The 14,985-nt window shown below is 37.0% G+C and overlaps 1 protein-coding gene across 1 annotated transcript in view; it reads right to left on the reverse strand.

Annotated features, from left to right (window-relative positions):
• Nucleotides 1-14,985, reverse strand: part of ALMS1 (ALMS1 centrosome and basal body associated protein) — a 229,346-nt gene that overhangs the window by 37,809 nt on the left and 176,552 nt on the right. Inside the window, exon 15 of the mRNA XM_060168612.1 lies at nucleotides 7,469-8,631. Coding sequence (XP_060024595.1) covers nucleotides 7,469-8,631 — 1,163 coding nt within the window. The remainder of the gene's footprint in view (nucleotides 1-7,468; nucleotides 8,632-14,985) is intronic.

Genomic DNA, 14,985 nt, shown 5'->3' on the forward strand with positions numbered 1-14,985 from the left:
GACACAAAAGGCCACGTATTGCATAATTTGCTTATAAAAAATGTCCCCAGTAGGCAAATTCATAGAAACAGAAAGTAGATTAATGGTTGAAGGCTAGGAAATGACTGTTAAGGGGCACAGGGTTTCTTTTTGGTATGACAAAAAGTTCTGGAATTAGTGGTGACGGCTGTATAACCTCCTCTGAATATACTAAAAACCACTGAATTGTATACTTTACAAGAATGAATTGTAAGGTATGTAAATTTTATTTTTAAAAAATCAATTAAAAAAAAAAATCAATAGAGATTGACCAACACGGAGACATACCCTGGGAAAGTAAGAAAACTTAGATTTTAAAAACCCAACAACAATCCAGGATCCAATAGGGAAAAAATATTAGGGTTGCCTCTGGCACAGAAATATTAATGTATATGCCCAGAAAGGGGGAGCAAATCTGACTGAGTTTTGAATTAAAGGTTATTCAAAAGTTTTATACCCAAACAAGTTGTTATTCCTATACAAAGGTTACAGAATGATAATCTCAAATTTATAAGAACTGAAGAGATGCTCACTCCTGAACAACTGTTGAAAAATCTATTTTTATTTAGATTATTTAAATTAATAAACTCACAGTTACACTGAAAAGACTCACGATACTGACCCTCTTTAAAAAACACATAAAAGGGCTTCCCTGGTGGCGCAGTGGTTGAGAGTCCGCCTGCCGAAGCAGGGGACACGGGTTCGTGCCCTGGTCCGGGAAGATCCCACATGCCACGAAACGGCTGGGCCCGTGAGCCATGGCCGCTGAGCCTGCGCATCTGGAGCCTGTGCTCCGCAACGGGAGAGGCCACAACAGTGAGAGGCCTGTGTACCGCAAAAAAAAAAAAAAAAAAACCAACAAAAAAAAAGACATAAAATGGTGATTTTGCTTACAACATGGAAGAAAAATGTTATACTTCTTAAAAATAAAGCTAATCAATACAGTAGTAATAGTACCATAATGAACTGAGACAATATTCACAAAATATAACAAATATTGTTATGTTGGGGGAAGTGTGTGTAGGTGGGGAGTGAGGAGAAGTAGGGCAAGTGCAACCAGTTTCTTGATTTTTCATATAATGGAGTCAATAGATACTATTTCATATCTGGGTGATATTTTGAGACAGTGGCTTAAGCATATTGGTTAATTACATGGCTGCTAAGTTAGCAAAAAAACAACTCGAAGGAGATCATATAGCAATAAAAAAGATTGAAAACAGTAAATCATTAAAAATGATAAGAAACCCTGAAGAACCAAAACAATTTTGAAAAAGAACAACAAAGTTGGAGGATTCACACTTCCTGATTTCAAAACAGTAATATAATAACAGTGTGGTACTGGCATAAAGATAAATAGATCAATGGACTAGAATAGAGAGCCCAGAAATAAACCTTTGTGCCACATGGTCAAATGACCTCTGACCCTTGACAAGGGACCAAGACCATTCAACAGGAAAAGAGTAGTCCCCTTAACAAATGGTGCTGGGAAAACTGGATATCCACATGCTCTTAAAAAGAATGAAACTGGAAAAGAAAAAGAATGAAGTTGGAGCCTTATCTTACATCATATACAAAAATTACCTCAAAATGGATTAAAGACCTAAAACCATAACATTCTTGGAAGAACACACAGGGGAAAAGCTTCATGGCATTGGACTTGGTAATGACTCCTTAGATATGAAACCAAAAGCACAGGAAGCAAAAGTAAAACTCGACAACTGGGACTACATCAATATTAAAAATTTCTGGGCATCAAAGGACACAATCAACAAAGGTGAGAAGGCAACCCACTGATTGGGAGAAAAAATTATAAATCATATATTTGATAAGAGGTTAATACTCAGAATATGTAAAGAACTTCTACAACTCAATGACCAAAAAATAACACGATTCAAGAAGGAGCAAAGTACTTGAATAGACATTTCTCCAAAGATGATATACAAATGGCCAAGAAGTATATAAAAAGATGCTCAATATAATCATGAAAGAAATGCAAATCAAAAACTTATCACTTCATATGCATTAGGATGCCACTATAAAAAAACCCAGAAAATAACAAGTGTTCACAAAGATGTGGAAAAAGTGGAACCATTGTGTGCTGTTGGTGGGACTGTAAAATGGGCAGTTGCTGTTGAAAACAGTATGGTGGTTCCTCAAATAGTTAAAAATAGAATTACCATATAATCCAGCCACTCCACTTCTGGATACGTACCCCCCAAAATTGAAAGCAGGATCTTGAATGGATATTTGTACACTCTAGCATCATTATTCACAATGGTCTAAAGATGGAAGCAACACAAGTATCTATTAATGGATGGATGAATGAATGAACAAACAAAATGTGGTATATATATACAATGCAGTATCATTCAGTCTTAAAGAAAGGACAATCCTGCCAGATGGTACAACACTGATGATACTTGAGGACGACATTATGCTAAGTGAAATAAACGTATTACTTAAAGACAAACACTGTATTCCACTTACATGAGGTACCTAAAGTAGTCAAATTCGTAGAATGATGGTTGCTAGGGGCTTGAGCATAAGGTGGAATGGGGAGTTGCTATTTGAGTCAGTGTAGAAATTCAGTTTTGCAAGATGAAAAGAGTCCTAGAGATGGGTGACGGTGATGTCTGCACAACAATATGAATGTATTTAATACCATTAAACTACACCATGCACAAAAACAAATTCAAAATGGATTAAAGACTTAAATGTAAGAACTGAAACCACAACCAAAAAAAAGACAAAACTTCTTGAAGAAAACATAGGCAGTAAGCTCTTTGACACTGATCTTAGTAATTTGTTTTTGCATATGTCTCCTCAGGCAAGGGAAACAAAACCAAAAATAAACAAATGGAACTACATCAAACTAAAGAGCTTTTCCACAGTGAAGGGAACTATCATCTACTGAATGGGAAAAGATATCTGCAAGCAATCTATCTAATAAGGGGTTAATACCCAGAATATACAAAGAACTCATACAACTCAACATCAAAAACCCAAACAACCTAATTTTAAAAAATGGGCAAAGGATCTGAATAGACACTTTTGCAAAGAAGACATACAGATGGCCAAGAGGCACATGAAAAGATGCTCAACATCACGAATCATCAGGGAAATGAAAATCAAAACCACAATGAGATATCTATCACCTCACACCTGTCAGAATGGCTATTAGCAAAATACAACAAGTACTGGCAAGGATGAAGAGAAAAGGGAACACTCATGCACTGTTGGTGGAAACGTAAATTGGTGCAGCCACTATGAAAAACAGTTTGGAGGCTCCTCACAAAATTAAAAACAGAACCATCACATGATCCAACAATTAACATATGGGTATTTTTCTGAAGAAAACAAAAACACTAATTCAAAAAGATATATACACCCCTATGTTCACTGCAGCATTATTTACAATAGCCAAGATATGGAAGCAACCTAAATGCCCATGGATAAAGAAAATGTGGTGTATATATTTATGAAACGGAATATTGTTCAGCCATAAAAAGAATGAAATCTTGCCATTTGCAACAACATGGATGGACCTAGAGGCTATTATGCTAAGTGAAATCTAAAAAACAAAACAAGCACAACAAAACAGAAACAGAGTTACAGATAGAAAACAAACAGGTGGTTGTCAGAGGGGAGGTGGTGAAGGGAGGAAAGAAATAGGTGAGGGAGATTAAGAAGTACAAACTTCCAGTTGTAAATGAGCCACGGGTATTAAGTGTACAGTGTGGAGAATACAGTCAATAACTATGTAATATCTTTGCATAGTGACATATCGTAACTAGACTTACCATGGTGTTTGAAATGTATAGAAATATCAAATCACTATTTTGTGCACAGGAACTAACATAATGTAGATTAATTATATACTTCAGAAAAAAAAACTCATATAAAAAGATCAGATTTGTGGTTAACAGAGGCAATGGGTGGGGGGAGGGAGTGGGAATTGGTTGAGGGCAGTCAAACTTCCAGTTATAAGGTAAACAACTGTTAGGGATGTAATGTACAACATGATAAATAAAACTAACACTGCTGTATATTATATATGAAAGTAATTAAGAGAGTAAATCCTAAGAGTTCTCATCACAAGGAAAATACTTTTTTCTATTTCTTAAATTTTGAATCTGTATGAGATGATACATATACACTAAACTTACTGTGATAATCATTTCATGATGTATGTAAGTAAAATCATTATGCTGTACTCAAACAAACAGTGCTGTATGTCAATTAAATCAATAGAACTGGAAGAAAAATAAAATAGAATTACAAAGAAAAAATGGTTAAGATGATAAATTTTGTTATGCATATATTATCACAATTAAAAATAATAAAGAAAAAGAAAGAAAACACGAGAATCAAATACTTAGGAATAAATTTAGACAAGAAGGTATAACACTTGTACATTGGCAACTACAAGACCTTACTGGAAGAAATTAAAGACCTAAATAAATTGAAAAACATCCTGTGTTCATCAACTGGAAGACAATGTTGTTAAGATGGCAATAAACCCCAAAGCAAGCTAAATATTAAATGCAATTAATATAAAATTCCCAACAACCTTTTCAGCAGAAATTTTAAAAAGCTGATCCTAAAATTCATATGGAGACACAAGGGCCCTGATTAGCCAAAACAGTCTTTAAAAAGAACAAACTTGGAAGACTCATACTTCTCAATTTTAAAACTTACTACAAAGCTACAGTAACTAAATCAGTGCAGTAATGGCATATAGATCAATGGAACAGAACTGAAAGCCTAGAAATAAGCCCTCACATCTATGGTCAACTGATTTTTGACAAGGGTGCCAAGACCATTCAATGGAGAAAGAACAGTCTCAACAGCTGATTTTGGGACAATTCCACGTGGAAAGAATGTTTGACCCCTACCTCATACCATATAAATAAATTAACTCAGTATACATCCAAGATGCAAATGAAAGAACTAAAAGTATAAAATTCTTGAAAGAAAATATATGGACAAATCTTCATGACTTTGGTTAAGAATCCACCTGACAATGCAGGGTTCAAGCCCTGGTCCAGGAAGATCCCCCATGCCAAGGAGCAACTAAGCCCGGGCCCCACACTACTGAGCCTGCACTCTACAGCCCACGAGCCACAACTACTGAGCCAGCAAGCCACAACTACTGAAGCCCGTGCACCTAGGGCCCATGCTCTGCAACGAGAGAAGCCACCACAATGAGAAGCCCACACGCCACAACGAAGAGTAGCCCCCGCTTACCGCAACTCAAGAAAGCCTATGCACAGCAACGAAGACCAAAGGCAGCCAAAAATTAATTTTAAAAAATGGGCAACAAGCACATAAAAAGATACTTAACATCATTAGTCATTATGCAAAGGGAAAGGCAAAACAAACCACAATCAAAATGACAATGAGTATGAGATACCACTTTGTACCTACTGGGATGACAAAAAAAAAAAAGTAAATAAAGAGTGTTGGTGAATATGGAGAAATTGGAACCCTTAGAAATTGCTGCTGGGAATGTAAAATGGTGTGGCCACTGTGAAAAACAGTTTGATGGTTCCTAAATAAGCTTAAAATAAAATTACCAAATGATCCAGCATTTTCAACTCTTATGTGTATACCCAAAAGAACTGTATGTAGGTGTTCAAATAAAAACTTGTACACAAATGTTCATATCAGTTCTATTCACAATAGCCAAAAGGTAGAAACAACCTAAATGTCCACGAATGGATGAACAGATAAATAAAATGTGTCTAAACATATAATGAAATATTATTCAGCCATAAAAAGCAATGAAGTACTGACAGGTGCTAGGACATGGATAAATCTCAGAAAGATTATTCTAGAGTCAAAGAAGCTTGACACAAAGGCCACATATGATATGATTCTAATTAAATGAAATAACCAGAATAGGCAAGTTCACAGAGACAAAAAGTAGATTAGTGATTGATAGGGGCTGGTAGGAAGGGGGAATAGAGAGTAACTGCTTAGTGGGTATGAGGTTTCCACTAGGGTGATGAAAAAGCTCTGAAACTAGATAGTGGTGATAGTTGTAAAACACTGTGAATATACTCAGTGCCACTGAACTGCATACTTTAAAATGATAAAACTGTAAACTTTGTTATGTATATGTATTTTAGTACACACACCAAAAAACCCTCTATCTGCATCCTTTCCCCCTACCTCCTCTATGGAACAAAAGGCCTCAATCTGTGTCTTTCCCAATTTTTGGCTTACTTTAAAAAAGAGTCTTATTGTACTATTTATATGTGTAATTACTATCATTTAATACCTACCAAAAACTCAATTAAGAAATAATATTTATGGTTAAATGTCTGAATGTTTTGTGCCTTCTTTCGGCTAAACCAGTGGTCTCCAAATTGTTTTGATCATGGGGTCCCACTGATAAAACATTTTTAAGTACAAATTACTAAAGTAGATATTTATTTATAAATTATATATTATTGCTGTACTCATACACTGTAAAACATATACAAAAATATAAACTTTAAAAGGTTCATACTCCAATGAACCATTTTGCAAGTATCCCTATTTGGAGAGCACCTGTCCAAATCAATTTTATCTTGGGTTAAAGTAATGGTCGGCAATTTACTGACCCCTTGAAATCTGCCTTTATGGAATTCCCTAAACAAAGGCCATATTAGCCTTATATGATTGTTGTTACTGAGAATGTACTGTAAGGATGCCGATGAGGATTTTGTTACACCACAATGCCTTCTTTATGAGGACAGATGAGAGAAATTTAAGAAGCCTTAGTATCAGAAATATCTGTAATGCTTTTGAAAATTTAGTTTGCTTTTATATTAGAGTTATGTAATTGATCACAAAATTCTAGCAACACTAATTTCTAGAAAACATAAAGCAAAATTTGTGGCTCATCTTTAGCAACCATATCCACAAGGTATCAACTTGCCTTCCCATCACTCTTAATTCTTCATGTATTTATTTTTTAAATCATGTTGTACCTCACCCCTCCCTGGCTTCAGTCTAATTTTCCATCATTCCAATTCTTCATTTACTTAAAAAACAATCATATCATATTACTTATATATGTGTGTGTGTGCGTATGCTTAAAAGCACCTCAAAATTTCTTAAAAGACAGGGAGGAATGAATAAACAAAAACCAACAGGCAATATTGTTCAGAATGGAGGTCATTCTAAACTTGAAGATCCCCTGTACCAAAGGTATAGACTTTGCAGATTTTGCAGCATTTAGCAGCAAAACCTTTCATCCAAAGGGTAATTCGTAAATGAGTGTTGATGAAAAGAATGACAACTCAAACAGCACTGTACTACACTTTCTCACTCTTTTCCAGCTGGTAAGAAATGTTACAGTGAGGAAAGGGCAATTGGCTTTTTTTCACCTGTGTGCAAAGCTTAACTAAAAAGTCCATGAAAAATGCAGTCATATTGCCAGATGGAATTTGCAGCCATGTACCTGGACGTGTTTCCTTCTGGTGTGTTCTGAAGTAATTTGGGGATAACCTGTATTCAATGGTTTCTTGTTTTTCTTGCTCCGCTTCTCAAGGTATCTCCTCTGATGGTCGGTGATGCTGCTGTATAATTTAATTCGCCTGGGTGACAAACAAACTCTTTCATGACCAAAAGCATGGATCAGTCGGGCAGTATCAATGGTGGAAATAGAGCTGCTCCTCTCATGCAGAGTCACTTCCTTATCTGTTTGGGTCAATATATCTGATTCCACAGAAGTGGTGGTGGAAAGGATGTTGGTGGCAGTATCTGTGAGCAGCTCACTCTCCTCTGAGTGTCTAGAATCTGAAGAAGTGTTATTTATATAATGAAAACCTGGCAGTTTTCTCAAAATATATTTATCAAATTTAATCTGTTCAATTTTAATCTGATTGGACCTCCCAGCTTGATGAGTAGAAAGAATCTTGTTTTTTTTAAGATCTCCTGTGTTTCTATGGCATTTCTCCAGGCTTTTATACTGTTTCTTTTTCTGAAGCTTGTTTTTCTGCTGTTGCTGTCTACCACTCCATTCCTTAACATCTTGTTTCCCTTTGCTATCATCCTGTGTACTTTCTGAGGGCTGGAGAAAATGTGTGATGGGATGCTGAAGAAGTTTAGCCAAATGATCAAGTCGCTCCACCAAGGAAAGTTCCTTCTTGGCACTGAACTCAGGAGGTTTCTGTTGCCTCTGTCGCTCCTGATACCTGTTCCAGAGTTCATTTAAACTCACAGTGTGCTGAGCTGTTAACTCTGGGGTGGCCTTATGATCCCTTTTTAGGTCATTAACTTGTTTGTCATATTTTAGAAAATCTCTAGCCTGACTTTTAGTAGTATGCTTTACTTCTTTGTTTTCCAAGTTTACATTGATACTGAGGCTCTCTATTGTGGTATAATCTGACTTTGTCTTTGCCACATTTTGATAAGAGGAAGGAAGACAAGTGTGTTCTCTTTGTTTGTCTGGATGATGCTGAAAGGAATCTTTCCAAGAATGACTCATGAAAACTCTTCTTCCTAAGGATTCATGGCAAAAATCTTGATCACTTGGTAGGTGCACTGGATGATGAAAGTAAAACTTAGCTGACCTGAAGACAGAATGGGTGGTATTTTCAAATTCTGAATGACATCTGGACTCTGAAAAGGCAAAAAAAAAAAAAAAAAAAAAAAAAAGATTTTGAAGGACTTTCAAAATATTTGCATTCCATTTAAAAATAGTATTCACATTTAATTCTTTAGATACAAAACAAAGACTGAAGGAAAGAATGGTCTATATAAAGATTAAGAAAATTCACTGCCTGGACAAAGGATTCATGCCTTGTGCCTAGTGGCCAGATTGGCATGGTAATAGTTTAAGAGACTCAGGATCAAAAGACCCAGATTCTGGGCTGGATTCTGCCACAGACTGGCTGTATGACCTTGAGGAGGGCATTTTGGTCCCTGGGATGTAACAGCAGCTGCTATGTATTACTGCTTGCTATGTGTGGGGTATTATGAATATGCTCTATATCTGTTTTTTTCCCCTCTTATAAAACTGAGAGAGAGGTATTATTAATTTCATTTTCAGCTAAGAAACCTGAGACTTTATTTTTATCATCAGTAATTAAATGGATGGAATTTTAAAAACTCCAACCCTTTACATGTTTTAGAGCCTTGAAAAACTCTTTTTTGTGAACCATCTTCACACCCCCTCAATTTTTTTTATTGTGGTAAAATACACCTAATATAAATTACCATCTTCCATCTTCACATTTTGACAGTCATTCTATATCAAAACAGGCATTTTAAGATGTAGAACATCTTAACAACTATAAACCGTAATTGTAAACATTAATTCAGTTTCCATACACATTTTTAGAGTTCTAAGTCTAAAGAAACAGACATACACATGAAACAAAGTATCACTTGTAACTATGGGATCCATTCTTCCTTCTCTATAGATTATTGGTAATCAGAATTTTCACTAAATACTCTGGGAATCCCTAAGACAATTTCCCCAATATATAGTGGGATACATGGAATCTGCTTTTATATCTAAAGTATAAAAAGACTCTCAAACCTCCCAATGAACAAAAGTCCAGGACCAGGTGGCTTCACTGTTGAATTCTACCAAACATTTAAGGAAGAATTAATATGAAAGATTCTCAAACTCTTCCAATAAACAGAACAGAACACTTCCAAACTTATTTTATAAGGCCCACATTACCCTGTTACCCAGACGTTACCTAGATACCCAGTGTAGATACACTACAAGAAAATTACAAGCCAATATCCCTGATGAACACACATGCAAAAAAAAACCCAAACAAAACATTAGCGCACCAAATTCAATAATATATTAAAAGGATTATACACTATGATCAAGTGGGATTTATTCCAGGGATGCAAGGACGGTTCAACATCTACAAATCAATCAATGTGGTACATGACACTAACCAAATAAAGGATAAAAATCATATAATCAATAGATGTAGAAAAAGCATTTGAGAGAACTCAAAATCTATTCATGATAAAAACTCTCAACAAAGTAGGTCTAGAGGAAACATAGCTCAACGACCATTTCTGACAAGACCATAGCTAACATACTCAATGGTGAAAAATGGAAAGCATTTCCTCTAAGATCAGGTACAAGACAAGGATATCCACTGGCATCACGTTTATTGAACACAGTATTGGAAGTCCTAGCCAGAGCAATTAGGCAAGAAAAAGAAACAAAAGGCACCAAATCAGAAGAGAAGCAAAATTGTCACTATGTGAAAATGGCATGATTTTATATATAGAAAACCCTAAAGACTCCACCAAAAAAAAACTGTTATAACTAATACATTCAGTAAAGTTGCAGTATACAAAATTATTTAACAGACAAAAATCTGTTGCATTTCTATATATTAATAATAAACTACCAGAAAAAGAAATTAAAACAATCCTATTCATAATTGCATCAAAAGAATAAAATACCTAGGAATAAGTTTAACCAAGGAGGTAAAAGACCTGTATACTGAAAACATTGATGAAAAAAGCTGAAAAAGACATGAAAAAATGGGAAAATATTCTGTGCTCACAGATTTGAAGAATTAATATTGTTAAAATGTCCACACTACTCAAAACAATCTACAGATTCAACGCAATCCCTATCAAAATTCCAATGGCATTTTCCACAAAAATAGAACAATCCTAAAATTTGTATGTAACCACAAAAGACTCCAAATAGCCAAAGCAATCTTAAAAAAGTAGAAGCAAACTGTAGGCATCACACTCCCTGATTTCAAACTATGTTACAAAGCTACAGTAATCAAAATGGTATAGTACTGGCATAAAAACAGACATGTAGATCAATGGAACAGAATAGAGAGACCAGAAATAAACTCTCACATATAAGGCCAATTACCTTATGACAAAGGAGCCAAGAATATACAATGGGGAAAGGATAGTCTCTTCAATAAATGGTACTGGAAAAACTGGATAGCCACATGCAAAAGAATGAAACTGAACCATTATCTTACACCATACACAAGTATCAATTCTAAATGGATTGAAGATTTAAATGTAAGATCTGAAACCATAAAATTCCTAGAAGAAAACATAGGCAGTTAAGAGCTTTGACAGTGGTGTTAGCAATAATTTTTTGAATTTGACACCAAAAGCAAAGACAACAAAAGCAAAAGTAAATAGTAGGAGTACATCCAACTGAAAGGCTTCTGCACAGCAAAAGAAGCCATCAGACTACTGAATGGAACAAGATATTTGCAAATGATATATCTGACAAGGGGTTAACATCCAAAATACACAAAGACTTCAACTCAAATAAAACAAACAAACAACCCAATTAAAAAATGGGCACAGGATCTTAATAGACATTTTTGTAAAGAAGACATACGAATGGCTAACAAATACAGGAAAAGATACTCAGCATCAATAATCATCAGAGAAATGCAAACCAAAACCACAATAAGATATCATGTCACACCTGTCAGAATGGCTATCATCAAAAAGACAAGAAATAACAAGCATTAGTGAGGATATGGAGCTAAAGGTTCCTTTTTCTGTGCACTGTTAGTGAGAATGTAATTGGTGTTGCTGCTATGGAAATCAGTATGGAGGTTACCCAAAGAGTTAAAAATGGAACTACCATATGATCCAGCAATTCTGCTTCTGGGTCTATACACAAAACAATTGAAAGCTTGGTCTTGGAGAGATATTCGTATATGTGTGTTCACTGCAGCACTATTTAAAATAGCCAAGACATGGAAACAACCTAAGTGTCCACTGATGGATGAACAGATAAAGAAAATGTGGTATGGGGGGTGGGAGGAATTGGGAGATTGGGACTGACATATATACACTATTGATACTATGTATAAAATAGATAACTAATGAGAACCTACTGTATATAGCACAGGGAATTCTACTCAATGCTCTGTGGTGACCTAAATGGGATGGAAATACATAAAAGAGGGGATATATGTATATGTATAGCTGATTCACTTTGCTGTACAGTAGAAACTAACACAACACTGTAAAGCAACTATACTCCAATAAAAATTAAAACAAAACAAACAAAAAGAAAATGTGGTATAGAGGAAAGTGGGCAAGATGGCAGAGTAAAAAGACCTTGAGCTCACCTCTTCTCACAAGCACACCAAAATCACAACTATCTGCAGAACAACCATTAAAAAAAAACATACACACACAAAAAACTGGAACCCACCAGAAAAGATCTCCTACACCAAAAGACATAAAGAAGGAACCACAACAAAACTGGTAGTAGGGACAGACTCACGATATAATCAAATCCCATAACCCCTATGTAGGTATCCTGAAAACTGGAGAGTAAATATATTACAGAGGTTCTCCCAGGCTGGGGGTCTGGCACTGTTGAGATGAGCCCACAGAGCATTTGGCTTTGAAGGCCAGAGGGCTTAATTGCAGGAGTCCCACAGGACTGGGGTAAATAGAGATATCGCTCTTAAAGGGTGCACATGAAATCTCATATACCCTGGGACACAGGGCCAAAGAAGTAATTTGATAGGAGCCTGGGCCAGACCTACCTGCTGGTCTTGGAGAGTCTCTTGGAGCGTCAGGGGTTGGGGGAGGGTGGCTGAGGCTCACCCTGGGGACATAGACACTGGTGGCAGACATATTGGGGAACACTGTTGTTGGTGGATGACATATTGGCTCATTAGTTCCAAAACCTGGCCCCACCCAACAGCCTGCAGGCAACAGTGCTGGGACGCCTCAGGCCAAGGAACTAACTGGGTCAGGACACAGCTCCACCCATTAGCAGACAGGCTGCCTAAAGACTAAAAAGCTCACAGCTGCCTTTGGACTCGCCCCTAGACATGGCCCAGCCCACCAGAGGGCCAAGACCCAGCACCACCCACCAGTAGAAAGGCACAGGACTCTCCCACCAGGAAGCCAGGCCAAGCCTCTAGACCAGTCTCATTCACCAGGATACAGGCACCAAAAGCAAGAAAACTATGATTCTGCAGTGCAGGCCAGAGCCTACCCTGGGACCAGCTGGGCCCTGGACTGGCCCACTAGCAGGCCAAAGAAACCTTCAGGACACTCCAGACCCTGTACCCAACTGTGTCAGGAACCGACACCACCCCCACAACAACCTGAAATGAGCTCTGGGATCCCAGGGCCCTGCAGCTGGACTCCAGGAGTCAGCTCTGCCTGCCAGTAGACCAGCACTAACCCCAGGATCTGGCTTCAACTACCAGTGGGTAGGCAACAACCCTAGGGTCTTCAGGACCCTGACTCCATCCACCAGTGAGCCAGCATTAGCCCCGGGGCCCCTAGGATTCTGCAACCAGCCACATTGTGACCAGGCCCTACTAAACAGCAGCCAGCAGCATCCACACAAGGCAGGACCTAGCAACCAACCAGACTAGGGGCCTACCAGACTGCCCACATAGTTAGCCCACCACAACAGAAGGCCCAAGTAGCCCTCTTAGGGTGAACCCCTGGAGTACACAGCTTGGGTAACAAGAGGGGAGTGCATTGCTGGAGTGCACAGGATGCCTCCTACAGAGGGCCACTCCTCCAAGGTTGAGAGATGTAACTTACCTACTGCATACATAAAAATACAAATAGCAACTTATTGACAAAATGAGATGGCAGAGGAATATGTTTCAGATGAAGGAACAAGATAAAATCCCAGAAGAAGAACTAAGTGAAGTGGAAACAGGCAATCTACCCAAGAAATAGTTCAGAGTAATGAGCATACAGATGATCAAAGAACTCAGGAGGAGAATGGATGCACAGAACGAGAAGTTATAAGTTTTAAGAAAAGAGTTAGAAAATATAAAGAACAACCAGACATGAAGAATACAATAACTGAAATGAAAAATACAGTGGAAGGAATCAAAGTAGACTAAAGGATTCAGAAGAATGGATCAGTGAGCTGGAAGACAGAGTAGTGGAAATCACTGCCACTGAACAGAAAAAAGATTAAAAAAAAAAAAAAAAGAAATGAGGACAGTTTAAAAGATCTCTGAGACAACATCAAGAGAACTAATATTTGCATTACAGGGGTCCCAGAAGAAAAGAGAAAGAGCCCGGGAAAATATTTGAAAGAAAGAGCTCAGGAAAATATTTGAAGAGATAATAGCTGAAAACCGCCCTAACCTGGGAAAGGAAATAGTCATCCAAGTCCAAGAAGTGCAGAAAATCCCATACAGGATAACCCAAAGAGGAACACACCAAGACACGCTGTAATCAAAATGTCAAAAATTAAAGATACAGAGAATACTAAAAGCAGCAAGGGGAAAGCAACAAATAACATACAAAGGAACTCCCATAAGACTATCAGCTGACTTTTCAGCAGGCACTCTGCAGGTTGGAAGGGACTGGCATGATATATTTAAAGTGATGAAAGGGAAAAACCTACATCCAAGAATACTCTACTCAGAAAGGCTCTTGTTCAGATTTGACAGAGAAATCAAAAGCTGTATAGACAAGCAAAGGCTAAAAGAATTCAGCACCACTAAACCAGCTTTATAACAAATATTAAAGGAACTTCTCTAGGTGCAAAAGATATGAGAAAATTATGGAACAAAAAAGCTCACCAGTAAACATACAGTAAAGGTAGGAAATCATTCACAAACAAAGCTAGCAGGAAGATTAAAAGACAAAAGTAGTAAAATCATCTGTATCCACGATAAGCAGTTAAGGGATACAAAAAACAATTTGACGTAAAACATGACATAAAAAACAGTAATCATGAGGCAAGGAGAGTACACATGTAGGGTATTTAAGATGCATTTGAAATTAAGACATCAGCAACTCAGAAGAATCACATATATAGAGAGAGAGACTGCTATACAATAACCTCAAGGTAACCACAAGCCAAAAATCTATAACAGATACACACATACACAAAAAAGGAATCTAAACATAACACTGAAGATAGTCATCAAATCACAAGAGAAGAGAACAAAAGAAGGAAAAAGACGACCTACAGAAACAAATACAAAACAATTAACAAAA

This window comes from Lagenorhynchus albirostris, chromosome 13 (genome assembly GCF_949774975.1).
Source record: "Lagenorhynchus albirostris chromosome 13, mLagAlb1.1, whole genome shotgun sequence".
Taxonomy (NCBI): domain Eukaryota; kingdom Metazoa; phylum Chordata; class Mammalia; order Artiodactyla; family Delphinidae; genus Lagenorhynchus; species Lagenorhynchus albirostris.